Below are 16,304 nucleotides of genomic sequence, written 5' to 3'. Positions count from 1 at the left end.
ATTATATAGATAAATAAATTAATAAAGAAAGAAAAAATTAAATACCACAAATGTCTGTAGCCTTTTGGTTGAAGGGTCTTCTTTTTTCTCCTCTCCCTCGCCCCTTCCCCTTCTATATATATATATATATATCTCTCTCTCTCTTGCTCAACTTTTTTGTATAGTCTACTCTTCCCTTTCTCTGTCTCTCTCTCTCTCTTTCTCTCACTGTATCTGTATATTATACATCCAATTTTAGTTGTAGGGTCTTTTTTCTTCTCCCCTCTCCCTCGCCCCTTCCCCTTCTCTCTCTCTCTCTCTCTCTCACTGTATCTGTATATTATACATTCAGGTATCATGTTCACTCAAAAATAAAAGTGGTTTCATGTCAGATGTTACGTTATATACATTCTTTTATTTCTCTACTGCTCACAATTGAAGTATTCTCCTGAAAAAAAGATACACTTAATTACATTATTGCAATGTAGATGATGCAAATGAGATGTTCAAAATCAGACTATTATACATCCTCTTCAATTCAATTTCATTTCATGAAAAATATCTTACAAAGAAACAAAATAATATACAGTGGTAAGTAGAACATACATGGAGAACAATTGATCAATTGATCCATTCATTATTCAAGCAATTTAACATAATTTATCAACTTTTATGGCAAGGGCATATGATGTGCATTTTGTTCTCAAAATATTTACACATGTAAGGGCTAGGGTTTTGGACATAATTAGATTGATGCAACAAGCAATGTTTAGCAGTACATCTATCCACATTTCTCGTTTATGAGATTTATACATACAAAAGTAATGAGCTGCTTTTAGACATACATAAATACACACACAAATCAACACAAATCTATCTGGATTATCATAGCGCAGTTTCAATTACTAAATCAATTCAAGTATGCTCTTTATACTCTTTATAAATGAGAACAAACCACTGGGATTAAAAAAAACATTTCTCAGTCGTCATGGATATACAAAGAGAACAAAATTACATAATGTCTATGTATTTGATGATACGCTCTGTATAACAAGTATTGTCTACCATCAAAATCATCTGCACTGAAAATGTCTATTATCACTGCAATTTAAAACTTTATGTCGTACAATATCCAACCATATAAGTGGACCTAGCACACAAAATCACTTCTAATATTTCAAGCAATTAACGACTTTTCGTCTTCGATATTGAGAGGTTCAGAAAACTTTACAACACAATCATTGGCACAGAATACACTAATTGCATTGCATGGACAAATACATATCACTACAAATAAATATATAGCCCCTCTGGAGGCATAGATGGCTTGAATACCATAGGCATAATGCAAGACAATAACACTCCTCCCTTTAAAAAATTTTTGATGGGAGGGGGGGGGGGGGGGGTTCAAAGATGTATAAAACAAGAATGGTTTACACGCAAGTCAATTATATACAATTAATTGTATTTACATAACTAATTACAAACAGATACAAAAATTCGCTCTATGAGCTTGACGGTCGTTACAATTTGACCTACAGATACGAAGGTCAACCATGGAATTCACTTCAATCTATATTGAAGGCTTATGTAAATATGGTGCAGTAAACTACCGCAAAAAAGCCACTGCATATTTTTCTATGCGTCAATGAATGGCAATTGCACATAATAAAAGACTTACACATACTCACTGAGCTCTGAGTTAGAAGATACAGAAATATAAGGCGTATTACACTTGACTTCATCATACAAATTTTGAACAAAACGCAGCAGTTTTGCCGCATCATATCTGAACCGAGCTTTAATAGACAATAGACTGCCAATAAAGTTATAATGAAATGAACACATTTTCTAGTAATATGCTTCAGTCATACTGCTAAGCCGATTCCAAATTATTTCTACACTGACTGATTCTCGGCCATTCGGTGGAGTTTAATTTTCTGATCAGTCTGCGGCTACCTTTCAGTCTTGTTGGTGTAACTGGGGTATTTAAGAATGACTTGATTTAGCTGACCTACCTATGAGGGTGACCAGTAGACCACTATAAGAGGATTTACAAATAATTTTTTTAACTGAATTCATACGAAACAAGAACACTGGCTTGTATACTGTATACACATGAATTTGTACAAAATGACATCTACACACAATTGATTTTCACTCACAGCACAAGCTACACTTCAAGTTCAACAGTAGAAAAAAGAGAGAAATGACCGAGGTTTCATCGCTATAAGAATTCATGTACATCCTTTGTTGTTCTATAGAAAAATAAATTTTGGCAAAAATACACTGCATAATTGATCATATCATGATTCAAGTTCATTGAAAAGTAAGGCATAATTTCAAAGATTTATAAATGTGTTAATACAAAAGGCCTATAAAAAAAATATGGTATTGCCCCCAAAATAGTGAAATCTACACAAGGTTTTTTTTTTTTACCGTTTTTTAGATTTAAAAAATGTATTAAAGTATTCAAAACGGAGAGATATCAGCCCAAAGAGGTAGTATAACAAACAAAAAGTTTTTAAAAAAGAAAGAAAATCTGACCGACCGACCCATGTTTTGGCACTTAAAGGCAATACAACATCTGTTTTTGTTAGGCCTAATGTATGGCACAGCTAAAAAGAGACTGGCCAATACCACAAGCTGATGTAGGAAGAAAGACTTGATTATAGAAATCCAATTCTTTTAACATAAACCCAACAATGTGACATAATGTATATTACACATAAGGATAAAGTACACCATAGTGAGCTCTATTAAATGTACAGTGCTCTTACTATGTAAAGTAGAGGGACTATATTGCATGAAAGAGCCGGAACTATTTGAAAAAATCAAATTCATAATTTTACAGAATCTACTCAAGTACTTGATCAATACGTTTATTTCAACATTTTCTGAACAGCCATATATCCTTGCATACTTTGTTCCTTTTTCAGACTGGTAAATATCTTACATTAATTAATCAATGGCAATCTATATCAGTCTCCAACGTTCAAAGTTTGGTCATCATTTTATGACGCTTGACCCAGACTGGTAATCATTATTTATTAATCACTGGCTATAAGCATTTATCATGCCTATTACATCTAAATGTTGGTCACCAGTCACTGGCTCTTGCATAAGACTGGCAAGTATCATACAATGACCAACAGCTCTGTAGATAGGTATCAGCCTTCAACATTCAAGATTTGGTCACCAGTCTTGGGTTCTTGTCCAGCAAAGCACACCATAACCAATGTGAGTTACCATTCTAACTTAGACTGGTACTAGTTTCTTCATCCTGATACACTGCCACAGCCAGTCTGAAGTCACATTCTCAGCTGAAGAACTGCTATCATTCTTCTGCATTGCACACGAAAGAGAAAAGATATTGCAAGATGGTAATCGGGAGAAGTAATGAGGTGACATCAATAATCAGAATCTAAAATGCAAACTCAGAAGTTTTTGTTCAAAGTATTCAGGGAAGTATGACTGATGTGAATTTTTGTATTCCTGTCCATAAGATTTGGGGAGTAAGGCCAGAGATTATGGGGCTAGGATGGAGTGGAGAAAGCAAAACCAAAATTGTTTTTGATCTTTTCTTTTTCCCCACCTTTCCTCTCATTCAGAAGGGGGGGGGGGGTGCAGCTATTTTGCCCCCCCCCCCCCAACCTCCAATGGGCATGACATGATGTGAGATATATAGAGAGGACAAAACACAAACACATATATAAATAAAAGAGAAAGAGAAAAGATATTGGGAATGGAAGAAGAAAAAGCAACAAAGAGTTCAGTGAAAAAAATACAAAATACACGGGGGATCGGGGCGAAATAGCCCCCGAAATGCCAAAAACAGCCCCCGAAAATCAGAAAAGAGCCCCTGTATATCTGCATAGAGTTTAATGCAAAACAAATTTAAGAGTGTTAATTTCTTGCAGGTAAGTTTGAAAAGTAGCCCCCGAAAAATAAATATTAATTTTTTCCCTGAAAGAGTTAATAACCGAAGAGTAATAAAATCTTTCTTACGTCGGATGTTTTTGCATCACCTACGATGTGGGTGGCTTGGGATTTGGATGCTTCGTCGATGACATCTCCATCGTAGGCAATCACAAATCGCTGCAGCTTCTCGTAATCTTTCACTCCCTCAGGGATGTACATGACCATGCCTGTGAACACGTTGGGTAAACCCTGTTCCAAAGGATAAAACAAACATTGGTATATCAAGCACGTATATCATTTTAAAAGATTTTTTTTTCTATGCAATTAATCTTTCAAATGAACCGATGTTTCTTCCATGAAGCTGTTGACGAACTACTTCACATGTAAGGTGTGCATGATACCATTTCTACAAATACATTGATAGATTATGTATACATTAATTGTTGCAAAAGCAGATAAACCATAAACAATTATGTTTTGCAACAGTTCTAGTCTACCACAATAACAATGTATGCTCCCTTCAAGAAGCAAAAATATTGATACAATTATCCCTCATTACAACAACGGATACTTCTAAGTACTCATGCTACTCATTTCGCTTTTCTTGTAAAAAATGTCAATCAGCCAGAGGGAAGGTCTAATTAATAACACTGATTCTGAGTCAGATAAAACCATGAAAAACACACTTTTAACACCAAACAAATTTCCTATTTCTACCAATCTCAAAAATTGTAACAAAGTTAGCTTTGTGATGACACACCACTAATTTCTTTTGTCCTTTCTGATCACTCCTAATTCAACTCTGGTGTACCGTTCCAGGTAATACACATCAATGTTAACCTATCACCTCTGAGATTCTGTCATTCCCAAAGGGGCAATACATGGCACATCCAGTTCCTGTAGGAAATGGGATAATAAAAGACGTCTTGATTAAAGCATACCTTAGATGGACTTTGTTTTGAGGGTGAGCCGGTGTGTCTGAATTTCTCCACATGATCTTTACTCTTCTGGTAGCAATCAGGTCCATACTTGCACATTGTCTTCTCCTAATAGAATTATAGAGAAAGAGGATTTGCTTAACATACATTAATTGTATTCTATGTGTATTTTAAACTAATGTAAGTTGATAAGTATATATTAATTATAGCTGGTAAATATGATATCGAATGTACTATTATCTGAGAACCGCCATTTTTTGTAAAGCGCTTAGAAACATTGTATTAAGTGCTCTAGAAATACAATGTGTTATTATTTATTATTATTATTGATAAGAAAGGTATTTCAAACATTGACCCATTTTGCCCTTGCGTTCCTAGCATATCCAATGTCTCATACATTATCCCACCACATGTAAAGATTTGAGTATATCTGTTGATTGTTTTTGAAGATAATAATCAAATTATCATGTAAAATGTTACTTTTCATCACAATTTACAATCATAAATCACTAATACCAAGAACTGTATATGATATCAAATCAATTGTAGCTTTGGAATGGGCCAAATATATAGATAATCAAATCAGATTATTACTAGGAGAAGATTTGATTCGTGGAAGACCTACCTTTCTTGGGCTTGGTGAATTGCTGTTGTTGCCGTTCCTCTCATTCTTCACTTTCTTGGCCGGACTCTCCGCTGCCTTCTTGGCTGGGCTGGCCCCTTTGGCTGAGGTGCTAGCTCCTGTTCCTCCACCCTTCCCAAAGCTGAATCCTGTGATCTCCTCCTCGTCATCGTCGTCATCATCGTCGTCCTTCTTCCTCTTTGCAGACACCTTGGACGGGGAGGATTGGACACCTAGTATTGCACTCACATCAGTACTCTCCTTGGATTTCTTGAATAGTGTCTGTGTTAAAGTAAAATAAATAATAAACTTGTAAAAAATTTAATGAATGGATGTCGAAATTTGGGTCATATGAAGGCCACCACACGTTGTGCAATCCAGCTGCAGTCTCATTTGGAATGAAAGTGCGATATTATATGTGAAATAGGGTGAAAGTGACCTGATTGAGGGTCCAAGTAGTCATATCAATATCAAAACCCCAATTGCAGGGTACTGTGGGCCTTCATTTTTAAGGACCAGTCAGAGCATTTGGTCCTCAAAAATGAGGATGCACGACTAGTTCTTCTGTTGTGAAAACCTCTGAATGACAAGGTGATCTTATTCGCTCAATCAATCATCAGGAGACTTAGACCTGGTCCTGGACTTACCCTCAATCTCGGTAGATCAGTTGCCGTCTCAAAGTCTTTATCGTCACGGATACGTGTCACTCTAGGAAACCTGATGGAGATGCCTCCTGCTGTGTGAGTTTCTGATTGAGTGAACTCTGCTCCAATGATCTCCCACACTGGCGCTTTCTGTAGAAAATACAAATTTTATCTTAAAATAACACGTGGCTACAACGTTTTTCATAGAAATGATTTGCCTTTCTTCTGATAGATTATCTAAAGAAAGGCATTTATGATTTTAAACAAATACTAGTTACATCTCGCAATTATTTATAACATTTGACAGCAGAAATACGACACTAATGTTGAATGTTGAATACAAATATCTCACTGAATCTAGACTTGCCCTCAAAGTTTCCTTGGCAATTGGTCCTTGAAGACATACACATACACACAATTCCAAATTGCCAATTTAACAATCGCTTGTTTTGTATTGACTTTCATCCATTTCTATTTTCAAATTCACAATTTTTCTGCTTCCCCTCAAATCAAGTCGTAATCGAGACCTTCCCTTTAAAGCAACTGGAACACACTCTTTAAAGCCCTACTGCACCACTTATAGCTACTTGCGCCCTCTATATAGCAAATAATGCCTAATCAGTGCCTGTTGGTCCCCCACGAGCCCCTTTTTCTTATTTTACAATAATTGAGAGCCGATTTGATGAGATAACCACCTGTCAGTGACCTTGCAGGGAGGTAAACAATTATCAGTGATTCCCTGCCACCAATTAATTTTTACCTTGGGCTCTCTGATGACAAAGTCCGGCACCAGGGTCTTATTGACTCGTAACCATGACGGCACCTTGCTACTGTCCTTACTAATCTTGACCATGTCCAGATCACGGTTGACCTTTTCCATCGTATTATCATCCAGACCGTTGCCACACTTGGTGACGGTGCGGAACGAGTCAGAGTGCGGGTCGTACACACCCATCAAGAAGACTGACATCATGCCACCTAAGGTTTTAAAAAGAGAAAGAAATTGTAGCTGGATTAGTCTTTAGGCTATTGAAATTAATCCAGTAGTCCATTCATAAATGATGTTATAGATTAGAGTAGTTGTTGATTTATTGTATTTTGGCATAAACATAACAATAGGCATTATACAGAAAATGATAACTGGAGAAAATAAGAAATGTCAAAAAGGACAAAAAAGGATAAGAGCCCTGACAAGAATAAAGTCAACAAACTGCTCAACGTAATCAAATCTATCACGACGCCACAAAATGGAGTAATTCTAAATGCTTATATGTACTCTATAAAATTTAACATATGTAAAATTTAACAAACACAATTTTTTATGTGTGTAATTACCATTGTATTATTGTATTTTCTTTGTCCCTGTTTTTTTTTTTTTGTGTGTACATTTTTAGGATCATCTACCTATAAGTTTTTGTAACTTTTTTGAAGATCCAACCACTACGTAATTTCCTTTAGTGTATTTTCCACTTTATTGGTTTATCTATGTTTGCAAGAAATTATTCAATTGTATTCTTTGCCTTTGTATGTTTTTATGAAAGTGGTGAATAAATAAAAAAAAAAATAAAAGATACAGAAACGTGAAGGGCACTCAGCGAATGCCTGATCATTTGTCATGCCGGGTTTTTTAGAGACATTTCACCATATCACAAGAGAACAAGGCCTATATGAGATGGCCCACAGAGGGCGCCCTCTCACCTTTGGTCCCAGTGCCGTAGAACGCTCCCAGCACCAGGAGATCGGCAGAGTCCGCCATGGAACCTTCCTTGAGGTAGTCCTTCTTGACCTTGAGCCAGTGGCGTTTGCCCGGCTCGTACAAGCTCTGGACATCCTTGAGGACCAGACCCTCAAGACCTTCCCGGATGACGTCCGCGATGAGGCCAGAGAGCTGCCGGGTCTTGGTGACAAACTTGGACTCGGACAGCATGATGCGGTTGGGGATCTCGTCTAGGTTCTCCTCAAGGATCTTTCTCCTTGTCTTGAGAGGCCTATGAAGGGTTTGGGGAGGATAAAAATAAGATGTGTTAACAGACTCATTTCACTCTTGATTTGTTTGTTGTTATTGTTTTGTTTTGTTTTGTTTTTTTTTTTTGGGGGGGGTGGGTGATACCATGATCTTACTACAATTATACTATACCACTCACCCATCCCCCTCCCCCCCTCTTAATTTATCTAATTTAAATGTTTGCAACATCATGTTATTCCCACCAATATCACATGTACACATATACCCAAAAGCATAATCTGTTTGAAGGATGGCATCGACTGTACACATAGATGAATTTTGTTCATATAGTTCATTATTTCCCCAAGAGAAGTGATCCTAGTCATGGTAATATCAAACAGGATAGAAGTTATTTATCAAGCATTAAACAAAACAGATGAAGAAGCACGATGTGTGAAAACTCACTTGTCCATAAGGTCTTCTCCGTTGAAGTGAAGACAATCAAAGACAAAGAGACAAACGTTGGCATCCTGGAAGGCCGATTTCTTGTGGACACCAAGGGTTCCAAACGGCAGGATCTTACCATCTTTGTCAACCATCAAGATCTAAGCACAAGAGGGTGGATGTTAAAAATTAAAATGGAATATCCACGGCTTGACACTAACAGGCACCAAGAACATAAAATCTTATTGCAGACCCCCAAATTACAAAATTTCACCTAGTTGCTCATGTGTGCAGATTATTTTTTCTTTGCATATATCTGATCTCACTGCCATTAATGCTTACACAACTGAAAGAAAGATTCATCTTCAGTATCCAATCAACTTAATCAAGAGACTTAGGTAGCCAATTATCATAGCATCTCATATTTAAAAGTATATGGAATTTTGAAATAACAAAAAATGAAGAGAAAGAGACCCAACATTTGCTCTGGCGACAATTGCTCCAGACTAGACATGATCAAAGGTCAAGGGTTGGAGTTAGGGATAGAGTTAAGGGTGCAATCGAGTTTGAGATTAGGATTCAGGCTAGACAAAGGTATAGTAATCGGTCCAGAGCAGAAGTCAGAAAATAAGGACTTCAGCTAGGTAGGATGTACAATGTATACCGAAAAGAGCAAATGCCATTGAAGCATGCTTCTCAGAAACGTCAAAGAAAAACACATGGATGCCAGTTAGAATTGATCAGAGGGCCTGAAAATCACCTAGAATGAGCTAGTTTGTACACAAAAAAGCTCAAACTATGGTATGAAAATAACTCGCCAGGGCCTGAAAACTGGCATCCCTGGAAACATCCACTCTTACCTCACTGTCCAGAATGAGACTGTTGCCATGGGGACAGGCCTTTGGGATCCAGTCCTTGATGTGGGTCACCTTGTGAGGCAGGACTGGTTTCAAGGACCGGCTGAAGTACTGAAAGTTGTCCCCTTGCTTGTGGATCTGTACTCTCTCACCGTCATACTTGATCTCCGCGTACATGCCGTTGGGGCACTTCCTCATGCCCATCTCGACTGACTTACAAGCCTCAGCCTGGTGAGAAACGGAGAGACAGAATAGAGTATAAATGCATCCTATGAACCAGGGACCCGTTTCACAAAGCCACTTTTCAATGAAAAGTGACAAAAGTCGGTGACAAATCTGCTGATAGCCAATCAGAAGCAAGGATTTTGGTAGCTTATAACAAAAACTGTCAATTGTCACTGATGACAAGTTTTGTGAAATGCCCCCCCCCCCCCCAGGAGTCACGTGATACTCACCAGCATGGGTAAGACTGGTGTCATGAGAGCGGCCCTGACACTCAGCTTCTTTGTCATGCCCGGCACTCCGTTGCTGGCCTTCTGGTTGGCGAGGACACGACTGACGACATCCAGGAGATCCCTTGAGGCTTGGAAGGCCTCATATGCGTTGGGGTCCAGAGCGTCAAGTCTGGTGATGAGGAATGAGTGAATCACAGTCAAAGAATTGTTATTAATTATATTTTTTAAAGCCCCACTGTCCTACTTGTAGCTACTTGCTCCCTCTATATAGAAAACTTCCCCAATCGGTGCCTGTTGGTCCCCCCTGATCCTCTTTTTCTTATGTTTAATGAGAGCTGATTCGATGAGATAACCACCTGTCAGTGACCTTCCAGGGTGGTCTAATCCCTCCTGGCCAAACTAGTGCGGACAGGCTTTAATGACTCACAAGACAACTACTTTGGTCTGAATTAACAAAATTAATATTTTCCATCATCACCACAGCTCAAAATCACCTGTGAAGGTCTATAAGCGCCAGGCTGAGATTTAATCTAACAATTTTCAAATTAAAAGCCACCAAAATTAACCATCTGACTATAGTGATCCTGGTGTAACACCAAACAATAAATGATTTTAATGAAGACATACATGTATGCTCCTACATGTATGATAATTTCTTTCACTAACTAAATTTTCTAACTTCAATGCTCAACCCAAGACTATACCTAATCTTAAACCTTACCTTAACCCTAATCTTTGACAGGAGCAATTGTTGCCAAAGAAATTTTCAGATAATCCTATAAAATGGCTCTCCCTAAGTTCTACTCACATGTGCTTTGCTCCAGAGCTGATGCGAAGGTCGTGTTTCAGAAGACGGACCACCATCTTGAGGTCGTTGGCCGTACATTTGCCGGTGATCTTGGCAAGCTCCCTCTGCTGTTCGAGTTCCTTTGTCATCATGGACATGTTGTCTAGAAACTTGTCCACCTAAAGGAAGTGTATCAATTAGGAAAAATGTATCAGATATGTAAAGAGTAAAAAAGATAAACACTTTTTTTTTTACTTGTGGAAGCTTTGTTTAGCTTTACTATACCAGTAGCAAAAGAGAGATCCCCTCCCATGGCTGTTTACAACTTAATTTCTATACAAAAACTGTTCATGTCACCTTAATTCACAGTTCATAATTCTATATTTTGGTATCAAATAAAGACCAGGGGCCTGTTGCATAAAACTTACCATTGATGGTAACTTTGCCATCAATGCCAACTACCATGGTAACAGGGCTCAACAGCCAATCAAAATCAAGGTTTCCATGGTAGCTACCATTGATGGCAAATTTACCATCGATGGTAAGTTTTGTGCAGCAGGGTCAAGGCAATGATATACAACAATTCACTTTGGGTTTTTCAAACCACATGGGACATTCAATAAGGAGGGAGATAATGCTTCGTCAGTAACAAGTGTCTCATTTCTGTAGAAGCTTTGCTCACAGTCGATCAAATGCAATGGTTTATGTTCATTACTGCACCTTGCAATTTGAAACAAATTTTATGAATCAAGGCCACTCTTTATCTCTCAATATGAGTTCTTGAGGTATATTGCAATCAACTTACATCGTAGATACTGAGAACACTCTTCTTGATCGGGGGCGTGTGTTTGCTCTCCTCGTAAAACTTCCTCACCGTCTCTGAGACATCTCCTTGCTCTAGGTCAGTAACCATCTCATCCAGGTCTGTTCCAAATATCTAAAGAATAAATAAAATGTATAAATAGACTCCATAGTATGAATGATTCATTATTTGGAAATGATGATTTCTATAGAAAATTTCAAGTTGAATTGATGCAGCACCATTTTTCTGGCTAGGGAGTCTTTTCATCAAAGTGGTAATCAACAGCAAGTTTTGTAATGTTTATACTTGTTAGCCCCTGAACTACATTGGGCTGCATTAAAATACAGTATTTCAGCGACTCACAACAGCAAAACAATTCTAGGTGAAAAGTAATCTTTGAATCAACAAGAAGAAGAGCTAGCCAGCAAGAGTGAATAATGATCAAGCATTTGTTTGAAATATCACTTCAATTAATAAACACTAATTGTCGGATTGCCATAAGCTGCCTTCGATTATCTCACTGGGCACTGATATTTTGCAAATGCGATACGTGCAAGGCACACATTTGCTCCAGCAACTGATTGTAGCATACAACCCACACTAGTTACAAAATGGAGATGCCCAGCAAACCATTCACTAAGCACCATCAACAGCCATCACTTTAAGAAAAGAAAAAAAGAAGTTCATACCTGACTGAAAAGCTTAACCAGTTGTTTGCTGTTGATATTGTAGACTCTCTTCACTACGCCGGGTAGAAGCAACTTGAGAACAAGGTACGGATCCCCACTGAATGTATCTAAAGTAAGTAAAGCACAAGATGTGATATCAGTATTAGGAGATCCTGTTGGAAAGTCCCTTGGACAAGAGAGTCGCGTTCATTTTATTTATTTTCTTCCGAGATTCTGATTGCTTTCTCAATTTTGCATGAATACGTCCTAGTAGTGCTGTTTTAGAAAAGTGAAGGTTGACATTTTCCATCATAGTAAGGGGGGAATCAAAGTGAATAACCAAGTTGTAATCAGTCTCATAATCATTGTTTTCAACTATTGTGAATTCATTATCAGAAATCAAAGTACAAAACAACGAGTTATCATCTAATCCTTTGATCAAAGTTCTTTACAATCTAACCATTTACACTCTTTGGACTCACCTCCATCAGCGCCACGCTTGAGGTACGCGGCAACGACTTTGGTTTTAGCATGGTGGCCGGAGATGTCGGCGATGCGGGCACAGAGCTTGCGGTACTCTCGGAATGAATTGTCTGGATGCTTGGGGTCACTGCCGTCCCCCTGGTAGGAGGTCTTAGAGGGGGTGGGTGAGGGGGTGGATGAGGAGGACGATGCTGCTGCTGATGTGTGATGAGAGGAGGAGGGTTGACTTGTACCTGTAATCATGGAAGACAAAGTTGAAATTAACAGGAAACAGCGATTTTATATTAAGACAAAGATTTAAAAAATCTACAATTTGATACATGCAATGAAGGCGTTGTATACTTCCTGGAGTTTACTTTAATATATAATATCCACAGATCGTTTCCTGCTTTGTAACAGCTTTCGGTGAGACAATGCTCAAGTATAATTTACACACTGATGCTGTTTATTTTTTTGTCAATTAAGGATTCCCTCTTAAAAGTCAATTAATGAGGGATTGTGAGCACAAAGCATTAATGATACTCTGCTAAGCAATTCTTTTCTTTTAGCATATCTTGCTATTTTGTACTGTAATCAGAGAATTTAATGGAACATGTTTGAAGTCATACAGAATCATTAGCTCATTAACAAATTATTCCCTGAGGACTTCTCTTCAAATGGTTTCATATTTGAAATACGATGAGGAAGAGCTTAAAAGTTTGGAGCAAACTGTCAAAATACATCTGTGTGTAGTCCCATATACATGTATACCCTATGTGCAATGCATGTGATTTTCAGCAAGTCAATTTCTTTCCATTTGATATTTCCTTAGACTTGAAGGCAGACATCAATTTTCATGTCGTACATGATCAACATTTCCCGATTGCTTCTGCTTTCTTTAGGTCATGCAATCGCATGACCATAAATAAACTTTATCTTCAAAGTTGAGGACTTACTGGGTTTCGGTTGTTTAGACGAGGATACAACTTGTCCGCCCGGTGAGAGGACGCTTTGTACTGTGGCTTTTTTTTTGGCTGGTGTTTTCTTGGGTGTCTTGACTCTTGATAACAGTTCTGTAAGAGGAAAGTCAGTAGAAATTAGTGAGAAATAATGCAATATCATTATGGAAGGGTGAAATAAAGCAAGAAAGCAATAAAGAGAGAGAGCGAGATTGAGGAAGAGAGAGGGACACAGAGAAAGAGGGGGAGGGGGAGAGGGAGGGAGGGAGGGAGGGAGGGAGTGAGGGAGGGAGAGAGAGAGAGAGAGGGAACCAGACACAGAGATGGGACAGAGAGAGAGAGAGAGAGAGAAGGAAATATATATCAATTATCGATGCAATATATGATACAAGGAGAGGGCATGTGACAGAAATAGAATAGGATGTCTTAAGAAGTTAAGAGGAAATATGGAAAGATTCCAATTTTCAAAAAGTGACAATTTTTGGCACTGAATATCTTCTGTGCAGATATTTTCAGTTTCTCACAAAACAAGAGACGGTTGCGGAAATGGCGGGAAGTGAGATAGAAACAGAGAAGACATGTAGAAGCAAAAAGAAAGAGAAAGAGAATGAGAGTTAGATGGTAACTACAGGTACATGTATGTGTAACTGAGCAGAAAAGCAAAAGATTGATAGAGGAGTAAAAAACAATGGGTAATAAACTAGCCCTGGCAACTGTTACATGCCTGCAACTGAACTGGAATGCAATTGGATTTTTTCCATCTTCTATATCAATTAATAATTGCACTGTTTGTTTCAATAATGATATCAATAATACACAATTTCTTTCAAATAGAAATTAAAACTACATTCTCTTACCTTCAATATTCTTCCTGATCAACTTCTTTTCTTCTTCCTCCATCTTCTCAAACCCATCCAAGTCGCTCGGGTCCTCGATCTTCTTCGTCGTAGCTCTCGCCCGGACGAACGTCTCAAACACACAGTTGATGTGGAAATAATTCTTCATCATGCTTCCGTCATCGCTGAAAGGATTCGTTGAGAGCTTGGCGATCCTAGGCGACTTCTTCTCGATCCCCTGCTTGCATTTCTTGCATTTTGACGTCCCAAGCCGTGCATAGTCTACCATGAAGGATTTCTCGTCATCCATTACTGAAGCAAATGTCTTTCCCAAAGTAGAAGAAAGGGCAGTAGGGTTTAAAAAGGATTGAAAAAAGACTATACCCCCTTTATGTTCAGTTTCAAATTTGGATGAGAGTGTATTTCCTAGATAAGACTTTGGTAATGCAGTACCACGTCTACCTAAGCCACTATCAGAAGGACACTTGGCATCCCGGTAGGCCGAAGTGTAATGCTTAAGATGTTGCTGCTCAGGCCTCACAAACGTTCTTTGCAAGCTGCTCCAACCAAGATTAAATGCTGTGTAGACCTTAAATCTCATAGATTCACTACACTTGGGAAACACTGTGGGCAAATGCTGCAAAGAAAAATGACAAGCATTGGTTTAAATATATAAATAATATTTCTCTCCCCACCCCTCCAAAAAAAAAAAAAAAATGATTACCATTATTCATTACCAACAATAAACTGCACCAATAAAACAAACATCAACCATAAGTAATTCTAGACTAGGTCTATGTATCATGTAACATGTACATTTGTAGCAAGCTGGAACTCACAAGTTCTTAAAGACTTCATGATGAGACGTGCACATTTATGGATTTATACTTTATAGATTTCTAGAGCACTTTTTAGTTTTACATCTACAGACATATTTGTAGTCGTTTATAACTTTAGAGCTTTACAATTACAGCACTGGTGTTGTGATTTCTCGTCTAGCTCATCTCAAACTTGAATTGAATGTTCAATTTACTGCACAAAAACAGTTAAATTTCAAAGTAGATTTTTCTAGCTATATCGTTGTGCAATTGTGCACACCACATGCCTAAATTAGTCTCAACTTATAATAATTAATACTGGTTAGATCATGTCAAAATCAATGATCAACATTCAATTTCAATTGAACATTATCGATAATATCACTAATGATCAGAATAGAATGGAGCAGCCTAGGCCAGGCCTACTAGTAACCAGTAGGCTAGCTTAACCAAAACTAGTAAACACTAAAACAGTGACCTTGTATTATAAATTATTAGGCTAGGCCTAGGGCCTACACCTCTAAATGATTAGCATTTTTATCAACAGTCAGACTTCATGCTACACAATTTCATCTAGTTGGTTTCATTGTGAATTTCACTCTTCAATCATAAAGCATAGATCTACAAAAATTATTGTAGATAGGCTAGATCTTTATGCAAAAGTCATGAAAGTTGCACATATTTCTGATATCAACATCATGCATATGTGACGGTGAGCGCGAGCTGAGCTAGCTAGTTGAATCTTGCATTTTGCTTACTCGAGCTCCGACGCCGATTTATTGACAGAAAACTTACGTGAGATATGAATCTCTCAGAGCTCGGACAGCACTTTGTCTCTGAAGTCCATGCAAAACTGATGTGTTCTCCACTTTAGTAATGGGGGTAAATTTATACCCAAATGGACATCAGTGCAACCGGTAAATTAGGTGGATACATGTCCGATCTTGCCAGGCCAAACGAGCGTACATTATTACCCAGCCGAATAATAATAGCGCATTACGTTATTTGCCACATGCGTAATTATTGTACTAGCTACGTACGTGCATGCAATTCAAGTCGCAGCATGCAAGCACAGTTTGCAGATCAGAGAGTGCAGATTTTATGTACCCGTACCCTGCCCAGTTACCGCTCCCCTAATACCAGTAGTGGCTTATTAGACACAACAGC

General features: G+C 38.1%; 1 protein-coding gene across 2 annotated transcripts; it reads right to left on the bottom strand.

Moving 5' to 3' along the window:
• Positions 1–2,947: 2,947 nt before the first annotated feature.
• LOC581252 (DNA ligase 3) lies at positions 2,948–16,115 on the bottom strand. 2 transcript variants are annotated; one of them, XM_030986601.1, is made up of 17 exons: positions 15,933–16,115; positions 14,341–14,956; positions 13,481–13,597; positions 12,545–12,778; positions 12,084–12,190; positions 11,398–11,529; positions 10,614–10,771; positions 9,806–9,974; positions 9,354–9,578; positions 8,515–8,654; positions 7,803–8,092; positions 6,865–7,082; positions 6,108–6,254; positions 5,464–5,742; positions 4,842–4,946; positions 3,988–4,149; positions 2,948–3,324 (listed from the first exon to the last, which is right to left on the bottom strand). In XM_030986601.1, the coding sequence occupies exons 2-17, from the start codon at positions 14,918–14,920 to the stop codon at positions 3,238–3,240; spliced, it is 3,150 nt and encodes a 1,049-aa protein (XP_030842461.1). In that variant the 5' UTR covers positions 14,921–14,956; positions 15,933–16,115; the 3' UTR covers positions 2,948–3,237. The 2 variants fall into 2 exon arrangements, with proteins under 2 accessions (XP_030842461.1, XP_030842462.1); XM_030986602.1 differs by having other exon boundaries at positions 14,341–14,943.
• Positions 16,116–16,304: the final 189 nt, after the last annotated feature.

Source organism: Strongylocentrotus purpuratus, unplaced genomic scaffold (genome assembly GCF_000002235.5).
Source record: "Strongylocentrotus purpuratus isolate Spur 01 unplaced genomic scaffold, Spur_5.0 spur5_scaffold_16, whole genome shotgun sequence".
Taxonomy (NCBI): Eukaryota; Metazoa; Echinodermata; class Echinoidea; order Camarodonta; family Strongylocentrotidae; genus Strongylocentrotus; species Strongylocentrotus purpuratus.
The sequence above is the reverse complement of the archived record's forward strand: the minus strand, read 5'-3'. Positions and strand labels throughout refer to the sequence as shown.

Coding starts and splice junctions, on each gene's coding strand:
- LOC581252 (XM_030986601.1), bottom strand. CDS start 14,920: ATGAGATTTAAGGTCTACACAGCATTTAATCTTGGTTGGAGCAGCTTG. Junction 13,598..14,340: donor GATCAGGAAGAATATTGAAG/GTAAGAGAATGT, acceptor TTCCTCTTACAG/AACTGTTATCAAGAGTCAAG. Junction 4,150..4,841: donor CAAAACAAAGTCCATCTAAG/GTATGCTTTAAT, acceptor CCTTTGGAACAG/GGTTTACCCAACGTGTTCAC.